Below are 20530 nucleotides of genomic sequence, written 5' to 3' on the forward strand. Positions count from 1 at the left end.
GACAATGACCCTAAGCATAAGGCCAAATTAACCCTCCAGTGGTTACAACAGAAAAAGGTGAAGGTTCTGGAGTGGCCATCACAGTCTCCTGACCTTAATATCATCGAGCCACTCTAGGGAGATTTCAAACGTGCGGTTCATGCAAGATGACCAAAGATTCTGCATGACCTGGAGGCATTTTGCCAAGATGAATGGACAGCTATACCACCTGCAAGAATTTGGGGCCTCATAGACAACTATTACAAAAGACTGCATGCTGTCATTGATGCTAAAGGGGGCAATACACAGTATTAAGAACTAAGGGTATGCAGACTTTTGAACAGGGGTCACTTCATTTTTTTCTTTGTTGCCATGTTTTGTTTTATGATTGTGCCATTCTGTTATAACCTACAGTTGAATATGAATCCCATAAGAAATAAAAGAAATGTGTTTTGCCTGCTCACTCATGTTTTCTTTAAAAATGGTACATATATTACCAATTCTCCAAGAGAAAAAAAAAAAAAATAATATATATACATACACACACACACACACACACACACACACACACACACACACACACACACACACACATATATATATATATATCGTGAAGGAGGGAACAAAATAAATTATTCACACACATGATATATTTTCCCGGACAACGAAGAGAATGCACAGATGTAGGTCAGTTTCCAAAGAGATATTGTCCTTCACAACTGTTGTAAAGCCATCTTTCAAAAAGTTGAACAACACACATTTTAACTGCACTTAATTTTTTACAGTTTCATTTGAATTTTTAGTTAAAATAAATAAAAAAAATAAAGTTCAAAAGTTTGAAATCAAGGTGTCTTGCTTTATTGTGTAGACTTAACCCTAACCCTGCTTAACGAAAATTACCCCATAGTACCACCTAGCGTCCAACCAGCGGTAATACCGGTGTTCGTTGATTTCCTGTGGAGTTTTTTTTTTTTTCTGCGACCAACCGACCAATCAAAACTTGGTCGACCAAGACTCTTCTCATCGACTAACATTTGGTCGACTATTAGAGGGCAGCCCTACTCTAAACACATCAAAATACCAAATGACCCCAGAGAAACCTTGAGAGGCTTGCAATAGCTCCACAACTAAACACAATCCAACATATATAATTGAATTTATAGACGATTTAAAAACGTACCATTCTAGGTCTGGGAGGGTTGTTTCGTTGCTGGATGCCCTGTTGGCGGGACTGCATCGGTCTATGCCCAATTTGAAAGGGTTGGCGGAAATGAGGCTGGGAGAGGTGCATAGTGGGATGTTGGTCCCTTGGGTGGTGTTGGTGGTGCTGATGGTGTTGGGGCAGTGGCTGGGAGTGAGGCAGGCCCTGGGGTGGCAAGTCCTGCCTGTGTTGCTCGTGCTGCTGCTGGTGTAAGGGCAGATGGGAAAGTGGAGGATCATGGTGCAGGGGTTGAGAGTGCTGTTGCATTAGACCCTGTGTAAACCATAAAACAAATGTATCCTTAACGTATAGCAAGACAGACACTTACAGTGGCAAGAAAAAGGATGTGAACCCTTTGGAATTTCTGCATTAATTATTCATAAAATGTGGTCTGATCTTCATCGAAGTCCAAATAATAGACAAACAAAATCTGCTTAATGACAGACAAAAGATCCACTTTTCAATACTGAATATACAATTTAAACATACATAGTCTAGGGTTGAAAAAGTATGTGAACCTCTGGGCTCCTGACTTAAAAAAAAAAGTTAATTGGAGGAAGGTGTTCCAGTCAATGCGCTGAGATTGTAGGTTTGGACTTTAGATGTGCCCTACTGTATAAAAAGAGTACAGTCTGGGTACTGACAGAGTCTGAACTTCTCAAGAAGCCTGTGGACCATGCCCTGATCAAAACAAATGTCAAAAGACTTAGAAGATGATTTATAGAGATACATGAAGCTGTTAAAGGCTACAAAAAAATTCTAAAGACTTGGATGTTCACCATTTCACAGTATAACAAATTGTCTACAAATGGTTGAAATTTGCTAGTTTGCCTAGGAATGAGCGACCTGCAGAGTTCATCCCAAGAGCACAATGTGCAATGCTAAAGGAAGTGAAAAAGAACTAGGGATGGGCATTTTGGCCATTTTGTCTACTTGAGTTGAGTACTCGAGGGGCAATGACATGTACATAAATGTATATATAATAACATGTCTGACAAACATCTTTGTCTGATGCATTGCATCTTGTTGTTCCAGTGTATCATCTATTCATTATTATAGGCTGTTATAAAATAATCTGTTATAAAATGTACAAAAGATTGCATAATCAATATATAATGTATCATATTTTGTCATTATGTGAATTATTGTGTGAACATATTTTGTCATTATTGCTGCCCAACTCAATGAAAATGTGCACAACACGCTTTCTGTTCTTCCTTCAGGTTACACTAGTAATCTTATTAAGCGTGCACCAGTTTTTTTAGTGACCGTCTGAACCATCTATTTTCAAATCGCATTTGGCTATAATGTGGTTCGTTCTCGGTGGGGCGTGTGGTGAGTTGAGCGTGGATGCCGCAAAGCCTCCACACGCGCTATGTCTCCGTGGCATCGCGCTCAACAAGCCACGGGACAAGATGCGCGGGTTGATGGTCTCAGACGCGGAAGCAACTGGGATTCATCCTCCACCACCCGGACTGAGGCGACCACGAGGACTTAAAAAGGGCATTGGGAATTGGGCATTCCAATTGTAAAACAATTGTGAAAAAGCAGCAAAAAAAAAAAAAAAAAAAGTTCAGCTTTGAAGATGCTGCATTCTGTTGCATGTTGCATTTAGTTTTGAGTCCACTGCCACACGCCTGGTGTGTGTGTCTCATGAAGCATTCCATTCAACTCAGAGTCGGAATTTCCACCTTTCAACTGGGGAAAGTGCAACGGAATGACACTTTGTCAGACTTCTAACTTGGAAACTCTTGCGAAAATCTTCAACTCTCATTTGGTCGAGACGCAGGTGTGCGTTACTTCACGCTAACATTTCAGCACCCAGGGCAGGGAAGTTTACAGCCAGTGACAAACATTCACTTTTATTAAATAATATCCATTAACAAGTCAAACTTCTTGAATTAAATGATAATAAAATGTGTATAGCAAACGTTTTCCAGAGACAGATGTTCAAAACAGAGTCTTTTGATGATTGTAATGATGCATCTTTTATCAGTTTGGTTGCTATGAGACATCTCTGACAATCAGTGTACCCCTCAAAACATAACCTCAAAATTAAAAATAAGCTCCCTCTTTGACAAGTTTGTGTTTTGTTGTCAGATAACTGTCACTGAATTTCGAATTAAGTGAAAAGTCACATCATACATGATCACCATCGATCATCGTTTTCCTGATCGATCATTGCTGCCGCGTCGGAGTACCCGAGTACTCGTGCCCATCCCTAAAAGGAACATCAAAATATCTGCAGAAATCTCTTGAACTTGGCACTGCACATCAACACCAAAACCTCATTCCAGCTGTGAAGCAAGGTGGAGGAAGCATCATGGACAAATTTTGATTGCTAAGTGCGGGTAACGGGAAGACACTAATGTGTGCGAGGGAAGCGGGAGAAATAAATGAAATCACGGGGCTCCCACATAATATAAATATCTAAACATAAAATAAAAATTACTCTGAGCATGAAGGCAGATCCAGTAGTGCTATAGATGTTAAAACGTTATTAAAGAAAGGTACAAACAAAATTTGAAACCAACCAAAGGTAAATCAGATATTTGGCAATGTGCTGACGAAATGTTTCTCTCTCTCTCTTTCCATTTTTTACGGTTGGGAATTGGAAAAAATAGCCAATGACACTGAAGCAGGCAGGAGCGGGACAGAATCTTATGTGAGTGTGACTGAAAAATTTGCGTAGACCTCTACCTGCGGGCTTTTGCGGGAGCGGAACAAAACGTGAAAGTTGCAGGTGGGAGCGGGACAAAATATTACATTTATTGTGGGAGTGGGCGGGACTGGGACAGAATCTTGCAGAAGCAGGCGGGAGCAGGTCTGAAAATCCATCCCGCGCAGACCCCTACATCAGGGCCTGGACAGCTTGCAATCATGGAGGGAACAATAAATTAAAAATTGTATCAAGGGATTTTACAGGAGAATTTCAGGGTAGCGGTCCATCATCTAACAGTTGGGTGATTCAACAAGACAATGACCAAAAACATAAGCAAATCAACAACAGAATTGCTAAAGAGGAAGAAAATTTATGTTTTGGAATGGCCAAGTCAGACTTTAACTCAATTGAGATTAGGGGTGGGCAATATGACCAAAATCCTATATCTCAATAACAATATACATCCCGATATAGTTACATTTTTCTGAAAAATCAATACAATTTTATTATATATTAAGCCATGTCGCAATGTGTAATTTTGAGTAATCCAGTCAGTGAATTAAATACTTTATACATGAAAACTTCATCTTGTATAATTTCTCTTTATTTTGAACTGACAAGCATAGTCAAAGTAAAACAATAAACAAAATACCACATCAGTCTGATGATGTGCACCAATTTACTTTATTTTTCTTCTTGTTGTTGTTTTTATTATTATTGTTAACTTTCCTCAAGAAACTTAACATCTTCTCAAAGCAATGCAAGAAGTAAAATAACATAAAAAAATATCCATAAATAAAACACTTAATTAGGCTCTTTGTGTTTTTAGTAATCTCTATAAAGAAAATATAAAATATCTGAAGGACAATATGACTGATTTGTTTCCTGATATCAAACAGAATTTTAGAAAGGGTTTTGATCTGTATCTTAAAAACCCTCTTGACATCGAGAGAAACCAGAATAAGTAACGGGTGTGATCTGCGCTTTTTCTGTCACAGGAGCACAAATGAAGGGACTGGGACGACTTCAATACTCGTGCACACTTGCGTGTTTCAGACTGCATGCACAACACTCGCACAAAACACAGCTGTGCGTGTTTGGATGGGAGGCATGTTTGGAGCATGGGATGAATGTCATTGAATTTTCTTTGATGGTGGCTCAAGTGAAATTTCATGCTGCAGAAACGAATTGAGTGTCATTTTTTCTCACGTTCTAGACAAGCTTTCCAACTAATGACACGTGCAGCTGTCAGTGAAAAACAGTATTTCATTATATCTATCAGTCTCATGTGCAGCCCTGACCACTGATATACATGCACACATGGATATATCGACATACACAATGTACAAACCTTGCAAATCACTGTTTTCTGCTCAGTATCGCATTTTCTAAAGCTATGGAGGATGCACCTTTTCCTTCATAATCTCCTCTCATTATCTCATTAAATGAATTTGAGGAACGAGCAGTCCCTCCGCCTTCCTAAATTTATCCGACATAGTGTGTAATGCGTACGTGTTATTTGCTGTACACATTTCTTATGTGGCAATTTTGCATTACCGCGATAGACGATAATCCAACATGTATACCGGTTGGCAAATTTCTACCGGATTATCATGTCTACTGGTATATCGCCCACCCCTAATTGAGATGTTGCGGCATGACCTGAAGAGGGCTGTTCACGCAAGAAATCAAATTTGAAATCCCTCCTCAGTGATATACAAGGCAAATCAACAGCTACAGGAAACATCTAGTGGAAGTTTTTGCTGCTAAAGGAGGTTCTACAAGGGTACACATACTTTTTCCAGTATGAATACTTAAACAACGTGTTCAATAAAGACATGAACTACAATTATTTGTTTGTCAATACTTTAAGCAAATTGTGTTAGTCTATTATTAGGAGATATAAGGTGAAGATCAGAGCACATTTTATGACAAATTAAAGAACATACTGTTTCTTGACACTGTACACACTCTACTGCACGGTTAACAAATGCATCACAAAGTTGCCACCTTAAACAAATGTATCAATGAATCAGATCTAGTTTAAAAAATAATCATTTTCATAAGGACCTTTAGACTTGAAAAATGGGTCAGTCACAATTAAGAATGGCTTACCCTGGAAATCAGCCATTGAGCATCTGTACAATATTCATTAGATTTGACCACAAATAGTTAGCCTTTCAAAAATAATATTCCCTGTCATTATTACCTGAATGTTATGTTATATTCTTAGATTTAAAAAAATAACACCAATTTGTGTTTGATGCCATCAATTTATCAAGAGGAAGTATTTTTTCAGTGACACAGTGACCTAAAAAAACCAATAACCTCAAATAACTAACAAAGCTAACACAAGAGGGCAGTCTTGTCCACTGTTTGGATTAAAGAACTGGAGGGTTCTCCCTGCACAGCCGACCACTATCACACATTTTAATTTCAAAAAGATTTCTATGTACTTATGTATAGATCATTTATTGCTTGCAAAAACAGGTTTAAAACAGAGCTAAAACACCTTACGTCTCTATGTCCCATACTGTATTCATGAACCTAAATTCCAGGTCTGTGATTTTACCACATCACAATCACAGAATAGAAAATAGAATAAAATAGATTAAAATAGAATAAATGTTTGTTCAGCACTTATACAAAATAAAATAATATCTTTCCAAGCCATGCTGTAAATACAAATAAAACCAACTTGGTTGGTAAACCAACTTACTCTCTGGCGTACCTGCATACCAAACGGCATGTTCTGGGAGCTAAATGGGGGTCCCTGCTGCTGGGGAGAGAAGGGTTGTCTGTGACCCACAAAGCCACAGGGACCTGGGGGTCCTGGAGGACCGGCATGCAGTGGGGCCATGCTCGGTCGTGGGGGCTCTCTCTGGAAAACACCTCCTCCCTGAGGCCCTTGGCTCTGCCCAAGTCCCAAAGAACCAAATCCAGAACCTCCGAGCCCCCCTTGTGGGGGAAAAGGCGGAGGGCCTTGTCCCGACATAGGAAGAACACTGTTATTCATGAGAGGGGGAGGGCCTGTCTGGTCAAACAGGTGCTGGCCTGGAAAATGTGGTTCTAGAAAAGAGAACAGAGAGAGAGAAAAATTGTGAATGAGAAGCCGGAAAGCTACAGCATCACTTCTGAGGGCATTGTTCATGTCACAGGCTACAGTTGCTAGGGAAACATGCTCTCCACTGTGGCTCTATAATCTCATATACATCTGTGTTCAATCAAATATGGCGGCTTTAGACGCACCACGTCAGGTTTGACGGCAATGACATAGCAACATGACTGACATCAAAACTTGAGCTTGACAGCCGTGCTCACTATAAACTGTTATTGTATTGAAAAGCCCTGTGTAAAGATATATGTTCCTTTGTGTTCCAATGAAAAATAGCAGCATAGGGTTTGGAAAGACATGAGTGTGAATACTTAATGATGGAATTATTCAAAAGTGTCCAAATAAACTTTCTAAACATATGGGAGTCATTATGTTTATTCATTAATCTAATTAATTAAATTGTTGCATGCGTTTGTACATCACTGCTGCTTAAATTCCAAATGTGTTTTTTAATGTATATAGTGAGTGTCCAACAGGGGGGTTACAAAGATAAAGCGAGTAATTATTTGGTTGGTAAATTCTAGAGACTGTTGTGTGTGAAAATCACAGGAGATCAGCAGTTACAGAAATACTCAAACCAGCCCATCTGACACCAACAATCATCCATGCGATTATCTATTCAGCCAATCATGTGGCAGCAGTGCAGTGCATAAAAGAATGCATACATGGGTCAGGAGCTTCAGTTAATGTTCACATCAACCATCAGAATGGGGAAAAAATTTAATCTCAGTGATTTGGACCATGGCATGATTGTTGGTGCCAGACGGGCTGGTTTGAGTATTTCTGTAACTGCTGATCTCCTGGGATTTTACACACAACAGTCTCTAGAATTTATTCAGAATGGTCCCAAAAACAAAAAAACATCCAGTGAGCGGCAGTTCTGCGGACGGAAACGCCTTGTTGATGAGAGAGGTCAGCAGAGAATGGCCAGACTGGTTCGAACTGACAAAGTCTATGGTAACTCATAACCGCTCTGTACAATTGTGGTGAGAAGAATAACATCTCAGAATGTTATTCTGAGATGCGGGTTGCCGCTGTTTTGGCGGCACGAGGGGGACCTACACAATATTAGGCAGATGGTTTTAATGTTGTGGCTGATCAGTGTATATATAGATAAAAAACATATTTTATGCTTTAAAACAGCACTGATATAACTGGAGTCTTCATCTGATTTGAGTGTACATTATTCTACACTTTTTCTTTAAAGTACTATTTATTTCTTAGTGTAAAAACTTTTAATGAAGAAAAAAAAAACAAGATGGTGCAACTTTATGGTTACTATTGATCTAGGGCTGGTACACAGTCTCTGCAAGTCTATCCTGTGTGATTGATTTTTATGGTAAGATTCGCATCAAAACTTCAAATGATTTGTCTTTACCGCCAGTGAAGAAGTGCTCTCGATCCTGGTGACGAGGTGGTGGTCCTCTCCATTGCTCCTGGGGGGGCAGGGGCCGTTGAGGTGGGCCAAAATTCTCATGGAGATGTTGCTGAAAATCAGGAGGAGCCTGTAAGAGGACAGAAAACAGCACTGAATAAAGACAAAAATCACTAACTCAAGAGAAAAGATAATGACAATGCCAGAACAAGAATATTATTTTTGTTGACACACGAGTTCAGAAGTCAAAAAGCTTATCTTTGCAGCTTAGCGCAATTTCAAAATGTAACTCCTCATAATAAGATCAGCTTACACCATTGAGAAATATTTTAGCTAGAAAGAAAACAATTTGCATATGCCCTTTTCAATCTTTATCCGTTCTCAGTGCTTACCTAACCAATTGCTCATAAAACTTGAAATCCCTCCTCTACCTTTCCAGAGACAAAAAGATAACGATCCTCACTAATCCTGTAGTGAATACGAATCCCCTCTCCTTTATTTTTTTAAATATCCTTTGCTCTTAAGAAATTAGCATTCGTTCAAAGGGGCCGCACTCTAGCAAATTGTGATGCTTAGCAGCTCTTTAACTCATTATAAATGACTTCAGATGCAATCAAACTTTTAATCCACGTTTTCAGCTCTGATCTTCAGACGGCCAATGAATGTCACAAAGGACTGCCAAGTTGCTTAACAGAAAGTCAATCAGCCAGCTTAGCTAAGCGATGGACAGGAGGGAGCGAGAGAGAATCACATTGTTATTTTAGACTTCATTGCTCTATTCAAAAGGTCAGCTCCTGTAACACAATGAGAGCTTAAGTATATTCACAATACCTTTGCTAGTTTGCATTCGTTGATCAAAGGAGCATGCCCTTTCTGGGGGCTAATCTTTCGCAAATACGCATGGATTTGTTTAATATGTAACCGGTTATGATGAGCTCAAAAGATAGAGAAGGAGTGGGAAAGACAAATGCCAAACATGAGCAGCTGTCGTTTTGAAGACGAGCCTCTTGAGTGATAAAATTCACTTTCCAACTTGTTCATTTCTGCTGTTGACTCCGGTATCTCATCAATACTCAAATTTTAAGGTAAAAAAAAAAGCTATGTTCCACAAATCTTTCATATTTCTAAACCTATTCAATACCCAACCTGCATGGCCAATGTTTTTGATGTGTGTGCGTTTGTAAGTAAGTCTGTATGTTTCTGTATACATTAGGGCTGTTGTATTAACATATTAATTTAGTGCGATTATATGAAAAATAACACACAAAATTAACACAATTAATCATGCCCTCGACCCGTATGTAAATTACATAATAAGGAATGCTCTTACCATTGGAGCGATTCAAGCTTAAAGTACCACACTGATGTTTTTGCAAATTCGTGGCAGTTGGGGGGAGTCGACGCTCCAGCTGTACAGGCAACGCACATTGTCAAACTAACAAGAGCTGGCAGCACAGCCTTCCACAGACGCGCTTTTGCGTTCAATGACAACAGGACCGGGCACAACAGAATGCAGGGGTGTTGATGCATTTTCTGAAGTTTTAAACTACAATTCACTTAACACAGCATCCTAAAAACACAGCGCTTATGAAAAGACATGCTAAAAAGTAGTGAGATGTTATGCAACCAAAGTGAGAAGTACATAGACCAACAATTAAAAATAGAGCAGACAGAAGTAGGCCAATAATGGGGTTATGTTCAATGATATGAAAATAAAACAAACAATATTTTGACATTTTATTTGACTATATATAAACTTGTCTGTTGCTGCAACAATATACTGTATGTATATGATGTAATGTATTGAATTAGGGGTGGATAAAAATATCGATTTCCCGATGCTTCGCAATCTTTATTTGAATGATCCCGATATTGATTCTTAAATCCCAAGATCGATCTTTTACTCTATGCGTAAAAACCCGGGTATACTTAGCTTTTCCACATTCCGGATTGGACCCGGCCGACCGCATCCCCTTCCAAAGTATACTTTTCTGACCGCGAGAGAATATGAACGCATTCGTCGCATGCGCACTACTATGGTTTGTGATACTCTTTTGATCCAGCCAATGGCCGTTGCATGCGCCGACAATGTGCACAGATGAGGACCGCGTCTGCAGGTCAAGAAAATCTGTGTGGCCGCGGTCAGGCAGAGCAGCTGTGCTGATGACAAAATTTGTGTTGCGCATACTGTGTGCGGAGCGAACAGCAATGCGGACAACTGAAGTATACTTTATGCCAGGGCTCAACAACTTTCTTGTGGGGGCCAGATTATCCAGATGAAAACTTTGTGGAGGCCAACATTTTTTTTCAGTATTCATCTTAGCTAGCACTTTCATTGCAAGTAACATGTTACTTAAAGGTGCAGTATGTAAGATAAGGAAACCCTTGTTATTGACACCTGTGGCCATTAAGTGAACTGCAGCTGTTGCTCGTGCTTGCGCACACACTCCATAGGGATGCTCGCTCACTCGCATCCAAAACAATGATGTAACGTACAAAGAGGCTGAACGTGATTCACCGGCATCATGCTGACAGATGAGGTAGCATAATTAAAATTACACAGTTATGATTGCTTTACTACAAACTTTGAGACAGCATATTATATTTGGCTCAGAACAGCACTAAAACAAAGTGTGGATATAGGTCTGACTATGCAAGACTGTAGTTTGAAGTAATCACTTTTCTTTGCATGATACATTGACTGCATTTATACGATAGCCTATGTCGGCGTTAGCTAGCTAGCCAGCTTTATCAATAGCTGTTAGCTAAATCTGGTGGATGATGACAGTAGTTGTTTATAAAATAGACTGTACGTTATAAATATGTTGACACAATTCAGTATTGATGTGATTCCATCACAACTGTCATTTTGATATTTTGATGCGCTATTGTTTTATAATAAAAGAATGTATATATTTTCTGTATAACCAAGTTACTAATGCATGGAGCTTTTTGCATTATCTTGAACATTGTCTAGCATTCATTTCATGTGTTATTGTAGTTTAGCTAAAATTACACAGATCAATCCTTATGGCACTATAGTTTACATGCTTTGCAGTTATGTAAGCTTACCTGTCCAATAAGAAGAACGTTTTGATCCCCAAAACCAAACGAAGGTCCCTCCAGGAATCAAACGTCCTGCCAATGTTCACTCTAGTTTTCGCTCGACCACGATCACGTTCCCGCTTAGCCAGACGGGATTCAGTAGATAAATGTTTTTTTATTTTATTTTTTTGGCTTACTCTGAGTTTGTGTAGGAGTCGGTGTTGTGCTAGGAGCCGAACGTTTGCTGGATTCCATCTCTAAGATAACGTTACCTAGTGTTGCAGTTTGCTGTTGCTGTTGAATAGCGGAAGAGAAGCACTGAGGCAAGGCTCTCGGGAGCACGCATAAACGTCACATCCTTTGGATTTTCCCAGCAAAAGCGACCCACTCCCTTCGCATGAAAATCAGTCTACAGGCTTTAATAGGCAACCTAGGAAGACCGGGAAGGGCTCATTTTTAAGTTGCGTTACAAGCCGTTCACACATTGGCAAAAAAAGGGTGAATATTACATGAATATTGTTACATATTGCGTCTTTAAAAAACACCTTTAATACTGTGCATTTATTCATATTAAAATAGTCACAGGGTATACTGTAAATTGAATTATAATTTAAGGTCTGGCCATAAATTCCTTTATAAGATCTGGCTGAAAAATAAACATGACTTATACTCTTAACTAACAAATAATTTACCAATTTTAATTTGAAAAAACAAACAAACAAAAAATCATTTTTGTGTTATTGTTTACAAATTATGAAAACCAAGGAGAAACATTTTCTTTCTTTCCTTTTTTTACGCCATGCCAGCTTCTATGGTTATATTCATGGCGGTAGCCAGGTTTAGTTATTCAAAATAGAGCTAAATAAGGTGTTTAAGATTAATTTTTCCTAAAAACCTTAAAACTAAATTTGGATTCAATTGGTTAAAAACCTTTTCAAAAGTATCAACAGAATAATACAGGTTCCTCAAATGTGTAGAAGTACGACAGTCCAGTAAAATATTTTTAATGGATAGTGGGTTCTGACAAGAAGAACAGGAGAAACATTTAGATCTGCTAAAGCCCTCTCACAATATCAACCCACATATAAAAAAGATGGTCATATAGAAATGTCATGTTTACTTAAGCAAATATTGTGAATTTGCACACAATAGCCAGTGCAGGAGCCAGATTTTTGTGTAGCATTGGCAAAAGAAGAAAAACTGAGTTGGTGCTGTTCGTGATTGAGAGGGCTGACTCACAGCTGTATAGAACCAAATATAACTTCAAGAACAGTGAACAAAAGCAAACTTTTCAGCACATTTTCATTGAACGTTCAGTTTTCATAATCGATTTCTCTTTTGTTGCCCAAGATGTGCCTATGTACTAACATTTCTGTTACAACTGCGGTGATCTTTTTTTACATCTGTAGATTTGACCGCACTCCACACAACTAAGCAATTTATATAAATACATTTGATTGAAAAAAAAACACAATCAAATGCTCACCTAAACAGTGTGATCCACGTTTAGCAAAGCAGTGTACTAAACTATCACCAGAAAAGATTACGTTCAAAGAACGTTACAAATCAGCAGTAAAATCTGACAATGCTGGTATCATAAATTGTGCTTCTTTACCTCAGATTACCCTAAAAACGCAATTTTCCCGGCTTGTATAGCTAATGCGCATGCATGTTAGTGAGTTGATTGACAGGTGATGTCTGTATCTAAAAGGTGATTGGCTCTTTTACCTGTAAGGTGGGACTTCCTTTCAACACCCGTTGACCGTTGGGTGCTAGAGCTTCTTGGTTGGGTGTTCCAATTTCTCCTATTCATTTAAATAGAAGTGGCCCATCTCTGCTAAATAGTCTCTGGTTAAATTCACCACTGATTGCTGAGGCTCGTGCCTGCGAACACTGAGTTTGCACAGAGCACGCTCTGGTATTTCAGATGGTGGCGCAATTTTATAAAAAAAAATTAAAAAAAATCAGTCGGAGGTCAGACAAAGATGATTGGCAGGCCAGATTTTGACCGTGGGCCGGCAGTTGGAGGGCCTGCTCTATGCATAACCCTCCACTACCAGTGTTGGGGGTAACGTGTTTAAAGTAACAGAATAAAAAAATTTTTAGACCACAATATCGGAGTTACTTTTTAAATAAAGTAACACATTGCTTTTGTACACTTCTTTCCCCATATTGCGAGAATAAAATGTGCAAACTTCGGGGAGGAGACGTAGTGCATGATGGGTATTGTAATTCTAGAGAGTATGAGCCATGCTTATCAGCGACGGGCAAAGCACAACAAGTCTTCTTTTAGCCCACCCTGAGATTTGTTGAGATATTGCTGGTAAAGGAATGTAAATCTGAACACTTCGGTGGAATCCAGTTGTACTCATCATTTGCAGTGGTGGATTTGTTGTGCGCTGGAGCTTACGTGAGCAGCCGTCATAAACTTTGCCTCTGTCATGACAATCAAACCGAGAGTTAAGAAATGTGTCCTCATACATGAAAGTGGTATGTGAGACTTTGTTTTTTTGTGATTCATTTATATACGCTGCATTTAAAATTGTGTACACACAAATTTTCGTAGTATAATATAGCAAAGGCATAAGCCTGGAGAAGTCTTCCTGTGGCCACGGCATGATTATACTTACATACAAAGTGGAATGATCGCTGGCTATTTGTACATCCGAATCTCTTTGTTTTAAAGCTGCCATAACCACTGCCCTAGGATCAGTTTGCATTCAACTACTCCACTTTAAAGCATTTAACATTCAACATTCTGTTGAGTGAAACGTGATTGACTTATGTGTAAATACATACTGCATAAAAAAAATAAATAAATAAATAAAAAAAAACAGTAAACACGTTTAGGCAGAAGGATTATAAGACTAGTCTTCCACTGGCCACGGCATGTTATACAGGGTGAAATACTCTCTCAATACACTGACTTATGCAGCTGAACTGGGAGAATGTGATGAGAAAAGCTGACTCTGGATCAGCAGCTGCGAGCAACTTTCTACATTGTTTGTGTATGCAGAGAAAATGTCTTAATTTCTAATAAGATTCTATATTTTTGTTTTATAATAAACAAGTAGTTTGATTCATGAAACAAAACTTTATGACATTTTGGTAGCATTAAAAATGATGCCATACAAGTTGTATCAATATGCATGTTTGCAGTTGTATGCGATCAACCAGTACATGGCGTCTGTATGCACCGTGGATCAACTCAAAGCAAGCGTGCACTGAGATGACTTAAGAGAAAAATATTATTTTATTATCAGACACATTCCTTGAACATGTTAGGCTGGCATTCCCCACTTAATTTTATCCTGATTTTTGAAAAGAAATTTCAAGTGGTCTCTGGCATTTTTGACTGGCACAGCATATGATGACGTATGATACAGGTTTAATTGCTGGACTTTGCTGCTTTAGGTAAGACAGTGGTTATTCTTCATTATTCAAATTGGCTGGCATGTCGATGGAAAAACAAATCATGCATATTCATGTTATTGATTATTATAAATATGACGTGAAGACCTATTTTCTATATCTGTTTGTTTACTATGTTGTTTTGACATGAGTTTTGTACAGTAGCTAGCATGACCTGTAATGTCTCTTTCTTGTATGCAATGCATAGCTTATTTGTATGGAATACATAGCATAGCAGAAGAGAAAGTGGCTGTGAGAAAAAAGTAACACAAAAGTAACGCAATGCTTTACTTTCCATAAAAAGTAACTTTTTAATTAGTCACTTTAAGAAGTAACGCAATATTCTACCGAGTTACTTTAGTTAAGTAACGTTAAGTAACGTTACCCAACACTGTCCACCTACAATGAGAAGAAATCACTCGCATTTTCAACCAAATTTCATGCTATGCAACTAAAATTTATATACTTGGCAAATGGCTGGTAAATGTTTAAATTTCACTGACCAGTGATTGTGTAATATATATAATAATATCACTGTGTGATTAGAGTAAAAGTTGTTCTGTGTAATGTGTGTCCAAGGACGAGATCGACACGACCCATGTGTCATCGTATACGGTCTCTTTTAATACCCTTCTGCTCTCTACAGTCAGTAGTTAAAAAACAAAACAAAAAAATAAACATTTCATTCTAATCATGCATAGCATAGATGAGATAAAGCCATTCCAGTCATCTCTGGTTAATATGTGCTCATTTTCAGACGCTCTTTACAGAAAAGCCAGTTTTATTAGAGACAGAACCATTTTTAGCACGTGTTCAATAAATAATGTAAATACTAGTAAATAGTACAAATTATGAAATTAAACAAACATGCAACAAAAAAAATCTATGAAATATAATATCTTATTTATTGATTACATTCATTTGTTCATTTTTAAAAAGCAAAAATTTGACCAAAATGATGAAAAACTAACAAAATATAAATAGTAAAATTAATATTTTCATAATGTACCTAGTTAGAAGGTCCCCTGTATAATTAACAGCATTAACTGGGAGATAATTTGTTTTGTATGTATGCAAAAGGGACATCATAACTGAAATACACCCATATGAATAGATATCGATCGCAATCGGAATCGAGAGCTTGTGAATCGGAATTAAATTAGGAAATCTGTATCAATGCCCAGCCCTAATTTGAATAATCTGCATTATAATATTTATTATATATTTATAATTATTCAAACTGTTATACATTAAATTATCTTTATTTGGGGCCTTTCTCAGTAAATAGTGATATGTGATTTAGTTTAATCAGCATATGTAATGAATCCATTAAACTTTTTAATGGATTAACAGCCCTAGTATACATATAAACATTGTTTCCGTACAACTAATCAGTCCAATACAAAAAGTGTTTGAAAAGCAAATAATTCATGCTATCGATACAATTTTGTGCTAAAAGCCCAACTTTGTGAACTGGAATAATAGCATATTTTGCAATAAATTATACTAGCATAGGAAAAAGCTGTCATATTAAAGCAAACTCTTACTAACTTGCCATATGCAGCCAGGGCTTGATTTCCCAATTACAAATATACAAGTGTTATGATTTTTTGTATTACAGCCAGTATCAAACATAAATATGTAGCATGGAGATTAGTATTCAAAAACTCTGCACTAGTAAATAGAGAAATTGTGGATCAGCCTATTGTAGGACGAGATGTGATCGTATGCTAATATATGATAATCAAGCGCCCAGAGGGCTAATGGACGCTGCTGCCTGTTTAGTCATTGGAATTTTAAATGGTGTCCTGTCTATACCGGACTAGTTATGGGAGACAGACAGCTGGAAATGTGTCATGAACATGCGTGGAACCTCCTCAGCAAAATGAGGGACAACCAACCATCATAAGTCAGCTCACCAATGTTCCAAAAGATGAAGGGAAAACTGTAGGAAACTCGGTTTATGCCATTTTGAGACACTGAACTGTGCAGCCCTTAGACTAAAGGCCTGTTCATATCAAGTCGGTGTGTTTTCGGTGTGATTGTTAGTTCCGAATGAGCTTTTGAATGATAACAATGGATTCCGATGGCGCTTTTTATACCAGTCCGACAAATCGTCCGCTGACGATCCAAAGGTTTTTTTTTTTTTTCCACGGAGAGTGGTACCATTTATTTTTCTACAGAACATTGATCAAACGTGCTCTGCTAAACCACTCTCTCATATGAATCTTTAGAAAGTTCGTTCGTTTGGACGATTCATGTGTATGAAGCTCACCAAAACTGTTCTCTTCTCTCCCTCTGAAATGAAGCATTGGGAAGTTCGATTCATTTCAGTGAATTGGTTTGTTCCGAGGATTCATTTACATGAACCGTATTAAAGGATGATTCATTTGTTTCTCACGCCGAATACCCTATTTTTACGTCTACCTACAACTTACTAGTTGCTGAATATTTAGTTAAATGCTGCTGTTCACCACTGTTTTCAACTCTTATTTACATGGGTGTGTTTACATTATCTCTTAAAATGCTGTCTAATACTGATAGTTATATATATTTATTTATTTATTTTTAATAAAGACAATACTTGTTTAGCAAGGCCCTTTTGTTAATAGCTTGTAGTGTAGTAAATGTTTTTTTAAAAGGGTAGCTTCAACTCAAAATTGCTCAGGGACACATTAAGTAAATATTTTAAACTTATACATTATAAAATTATTGATTTTATTATTTGAACTAATTATATGCTGTTCATGTTCATTTCCATGGACTATAAGCTTATTTTCAGAATAAATAAACTTATTATATGGTTGCCAGCAGCCATATCACCCTCTAGCTCAAGCCCAGTTGTCCCCTGAAGTCTAACAGGGTTGAGCCTGGTCAGTACCTGGATGGGAGACCTCCTGGGGAAAACTAAGAGCGTACACACACTAGGCCCGGTTGCCTTGTACCGTGCCCAAGCACGATTGTCCCCCCTCCCCACTCCCCCGCTAGCCTGCACGCTTACGTCATTACGATGTGACTTTTTGTTTTGAAGAAAACAGGAAGAAAAGTGCTCTCGCACAGCACAATGGAGTCCATCATTGTAACGTTACTTACTTTGTGGCTTATTTTGAGTCATTTGGGGCGTGGTGACACACAGCTCTCTCATGTGCCTAATTGTCGACAGCATCATACCACTGGAATTTATCCTTTTCGTCCGATGAGCTGACAGATTGTCATGTCATTGCTCAGTGGTTCTTTGGTATCCATGAGCACTAAGATAGTCGCAAATTTTACCAAATATCTCGTAGTTCTTGTGTGTTGTATCCAGTTGTTCCTGTATACTCTCGTCTGCCCAAATTTCCAGTAAACACTGCTCCTATGCCATAGACCAAAGTGATCCCTTTGCCCAGTAGCATCATTGACGTCATGTTTCGAGTTCCGTACTCGGTCATGGTTAGTGATCACACTAGATGCGTACCGTGCCTGAGCCAACTGAACTGCACGGTACGGAGCGATCACACTAGTCAAACGTGCACAGTACAGATTGCCTAATGTGAGTACACCCTAAGGCTGCTGCTGGAAGAGGTTTTGAGGGGAGCCAGCAGGGGGTGCTCACCCTGCGGCCTGTGTGGGTCCTAATGCCCCAGTATAGTGACGAGGCCACTATACTGTAAAAAGGTGCCATCCTTCGGATGAGACGTTATCCCAAGGTCCTGACTCTCTGTGGTCATTAAAAATCCCAGGGCACTTCTCGTAAAGAGTAGATGGGTGTAATGCCTCAATCAAGGCCTCCTAATCATCTCCATCCATAAATTGGCTGTATAACTCTACTCTCTCCTCTCCACCCGCAGCTGGTGTGTGGTGAGCGTACTGGTGCACTATAGCTGTTGTTGCATCATTCAGGTGGATACTGCACACTGGTGGTGGTTGAGGAGAGTGCCCTGGTCACTGTGTAAAGCGCTTTGGGTGTAGTATCAGAAAAGTGCTATATAAATGTAATGCTCATTCATTCATTCAATAAAATGCCCTGTACTTATCCACCAGTGACTAAGCTTTACTTACACTGAAATATCACTTATTGTATTCAATATTACATGTAAGAGACTAAATAATTAGGTTTCAAAAATAACAACATGAACGGGTCACATTTTTTAAAGATTAATGTATTTGAATTTGCAGTATTTACTTTTACTTTTTGATACATAAGTATTTTTAAAACAAGGTATATGTTACTTCAACTTTAGTATTGCAATGGCTGACTTTTACATTTACTTAAAGAGGCCCTATTATGCTTTTTAGGATTTTACCTTTCCTGCAGTGTGTAATATAGCTGTTTGTGCATGTAAAAGGTCTGCAACGTTACAAAGCCCAAAGTCCACACAAAAGGGAGTTATTCTCTCCCACAGACAACACTGCTCAAGAACTACAAGAAACGGGCTGTTTGTAGTCCAGCCATTTCTTCCGTAAAGTATCTACGTCACTATGTAACATTTGCAAAATGCTCGCCTAAGGGCTACTTTGGCCTGCCCTCAAACAAACGCAGTTATATCAGAGGCCAGGATGAGTTGGGTTAGTGTTGTCCACATGTTGAGAAGACGCTGTTTTCTTCACTGCAAAAGCAAAACCTCTTTGTTTGGACTTCCAAAGGCAGACGAATTGAAGAATCAGTGGATAAAATTTATTTGTGCCACTATTCCTCAGCAGTACAACCACAACCAATGCCAGATTTTCAAGATGGTTACTCCTGAAAGATGGTGCAGTTCCCACTTTGTTGGGACAATCTGGCACTTCAGGATCACAACCTGTAAGCTTGATTATTTGTGGATTTATCTGCTACCGAGAGTTCAAATGCGGAGTTTTGTGTTGTCTGCTAACCTGCTAGCTAATATTATAGTGTTGGTAAGGGTTTACTATTCAGCTGTGGGCCGGCTTTTACCTAAAACTGTGTAACAAAATGGTCGATCTCAAGAGTCTTATATAATTACAAGCTGTAATGTTACGGCTGCTATCGGTAGTCCACGGCTAACTTGCGCACTAACTCTCTGATACCCCCGGTAATGTCCAACCTGGAGTAAGCCACTGTTCTCCATTCATAGCTTGGCCGAAAAAAGTTCGGCTACACCCATTCCAGCAAAAGATGACTAACTTAGATGCACTATGTATCTTTTACTTGAAGCTTTGTTAGGTTCACAATAATCAACAGTGTACTTGTAAGAAAGCTACAAAATTAAAAATTACCATCTGTGAAACGTCCTGCTTAAGTCGTGCTTGCGAAGGTGCTTCAGGTCGATCAGCTTGTTCTTCCAAACTTTCATTATCCGACCCCATTGTTACCATAGTTACAGTGCATCCGGAAAGTATTCACAGCGCTTCACTTTTTCCACATTTTGTTATGTTACAGCCTTATTCCAAAATGGATTAAATTCATTATTTTTTCATTCATTATTATTCATTCATTACAACGTGAAAGAAGTTTGTTTGTAATCTTTGCAAATGTATAAAAAAAAAAAAAAAAAAAAAAAAAAAAAAAATCACATTTACATAAGTATTCACAGCCTTTGCCATGACACTCAAAATTGAGCTCAGGTGCATCCTGTTTCCACTGATCATCCTTGAGATGTTTCTACAACTTGATTGGAGTCCACCTGTGGTAAATTCAGTTGATTGGACATGATTTGGAAAGGCACATACCTGTCTATATAAGGTCCCACAGTTAACAGTGCATGTCAGAGCACAAACCAAGACATGAAGTCAAGGAATTGT

At 38.5% G+C, this 20530-nt stretch overlaps 1 protein-coding gene across 5 annotated transcripts in view; it reads right to left on the reverse strand.

Annotated features, from left to right (window-relative positions):
- The window catches only part of LOC127451583 (RNA-binding protein 33-like), an 88401-nt gene that overhangs the window by 38331 nt on the left and 29540 nt on the right, over positions 1-20530 (reverse strand). For 4 of the 5 annotated variants that reach the window (XM_051716377.1, XM_051716368.1, XM_051716395.1 and 1 more), the window contains exons 11-13: positions 8336-8462; positions 6562-6911; positions 1160-1453 (exon numbers count right to left, since the gene is read on the reverse strand). In XM_051716377.1, the coding sequence (XP_051572337.1) occupies positions 1160-1453; positions 6562-6911; positions 8336-8462 (771 nt within the window). The remainder of the gene's footprint in view (positions 1-1159; positions 1454-6561; positions 6912-8335; positions 8463-20530) is intronic. The other variant, XM_051716386.1, reaches the window with a different exon arrangement.

This window comes from Myxocyprinus asiaticus, chromosome 2 (assembly GCF_019703515.2).
Source record: "Myxocyprinus asiaticus isolate MX2 ecotype Aquarium Trade chromosome 2, UBuf_Myxa_2, whole genome shotgun sequence".
In the NCBI taxonomy this organism is placed as follows: domain Eukaryota; kingdom Metazoa; phylum Chordata; class Actinopteri; order Cypriniformes; family Catostomidae; genus Myxocyprinus; species Myxocyprinus asiaticus.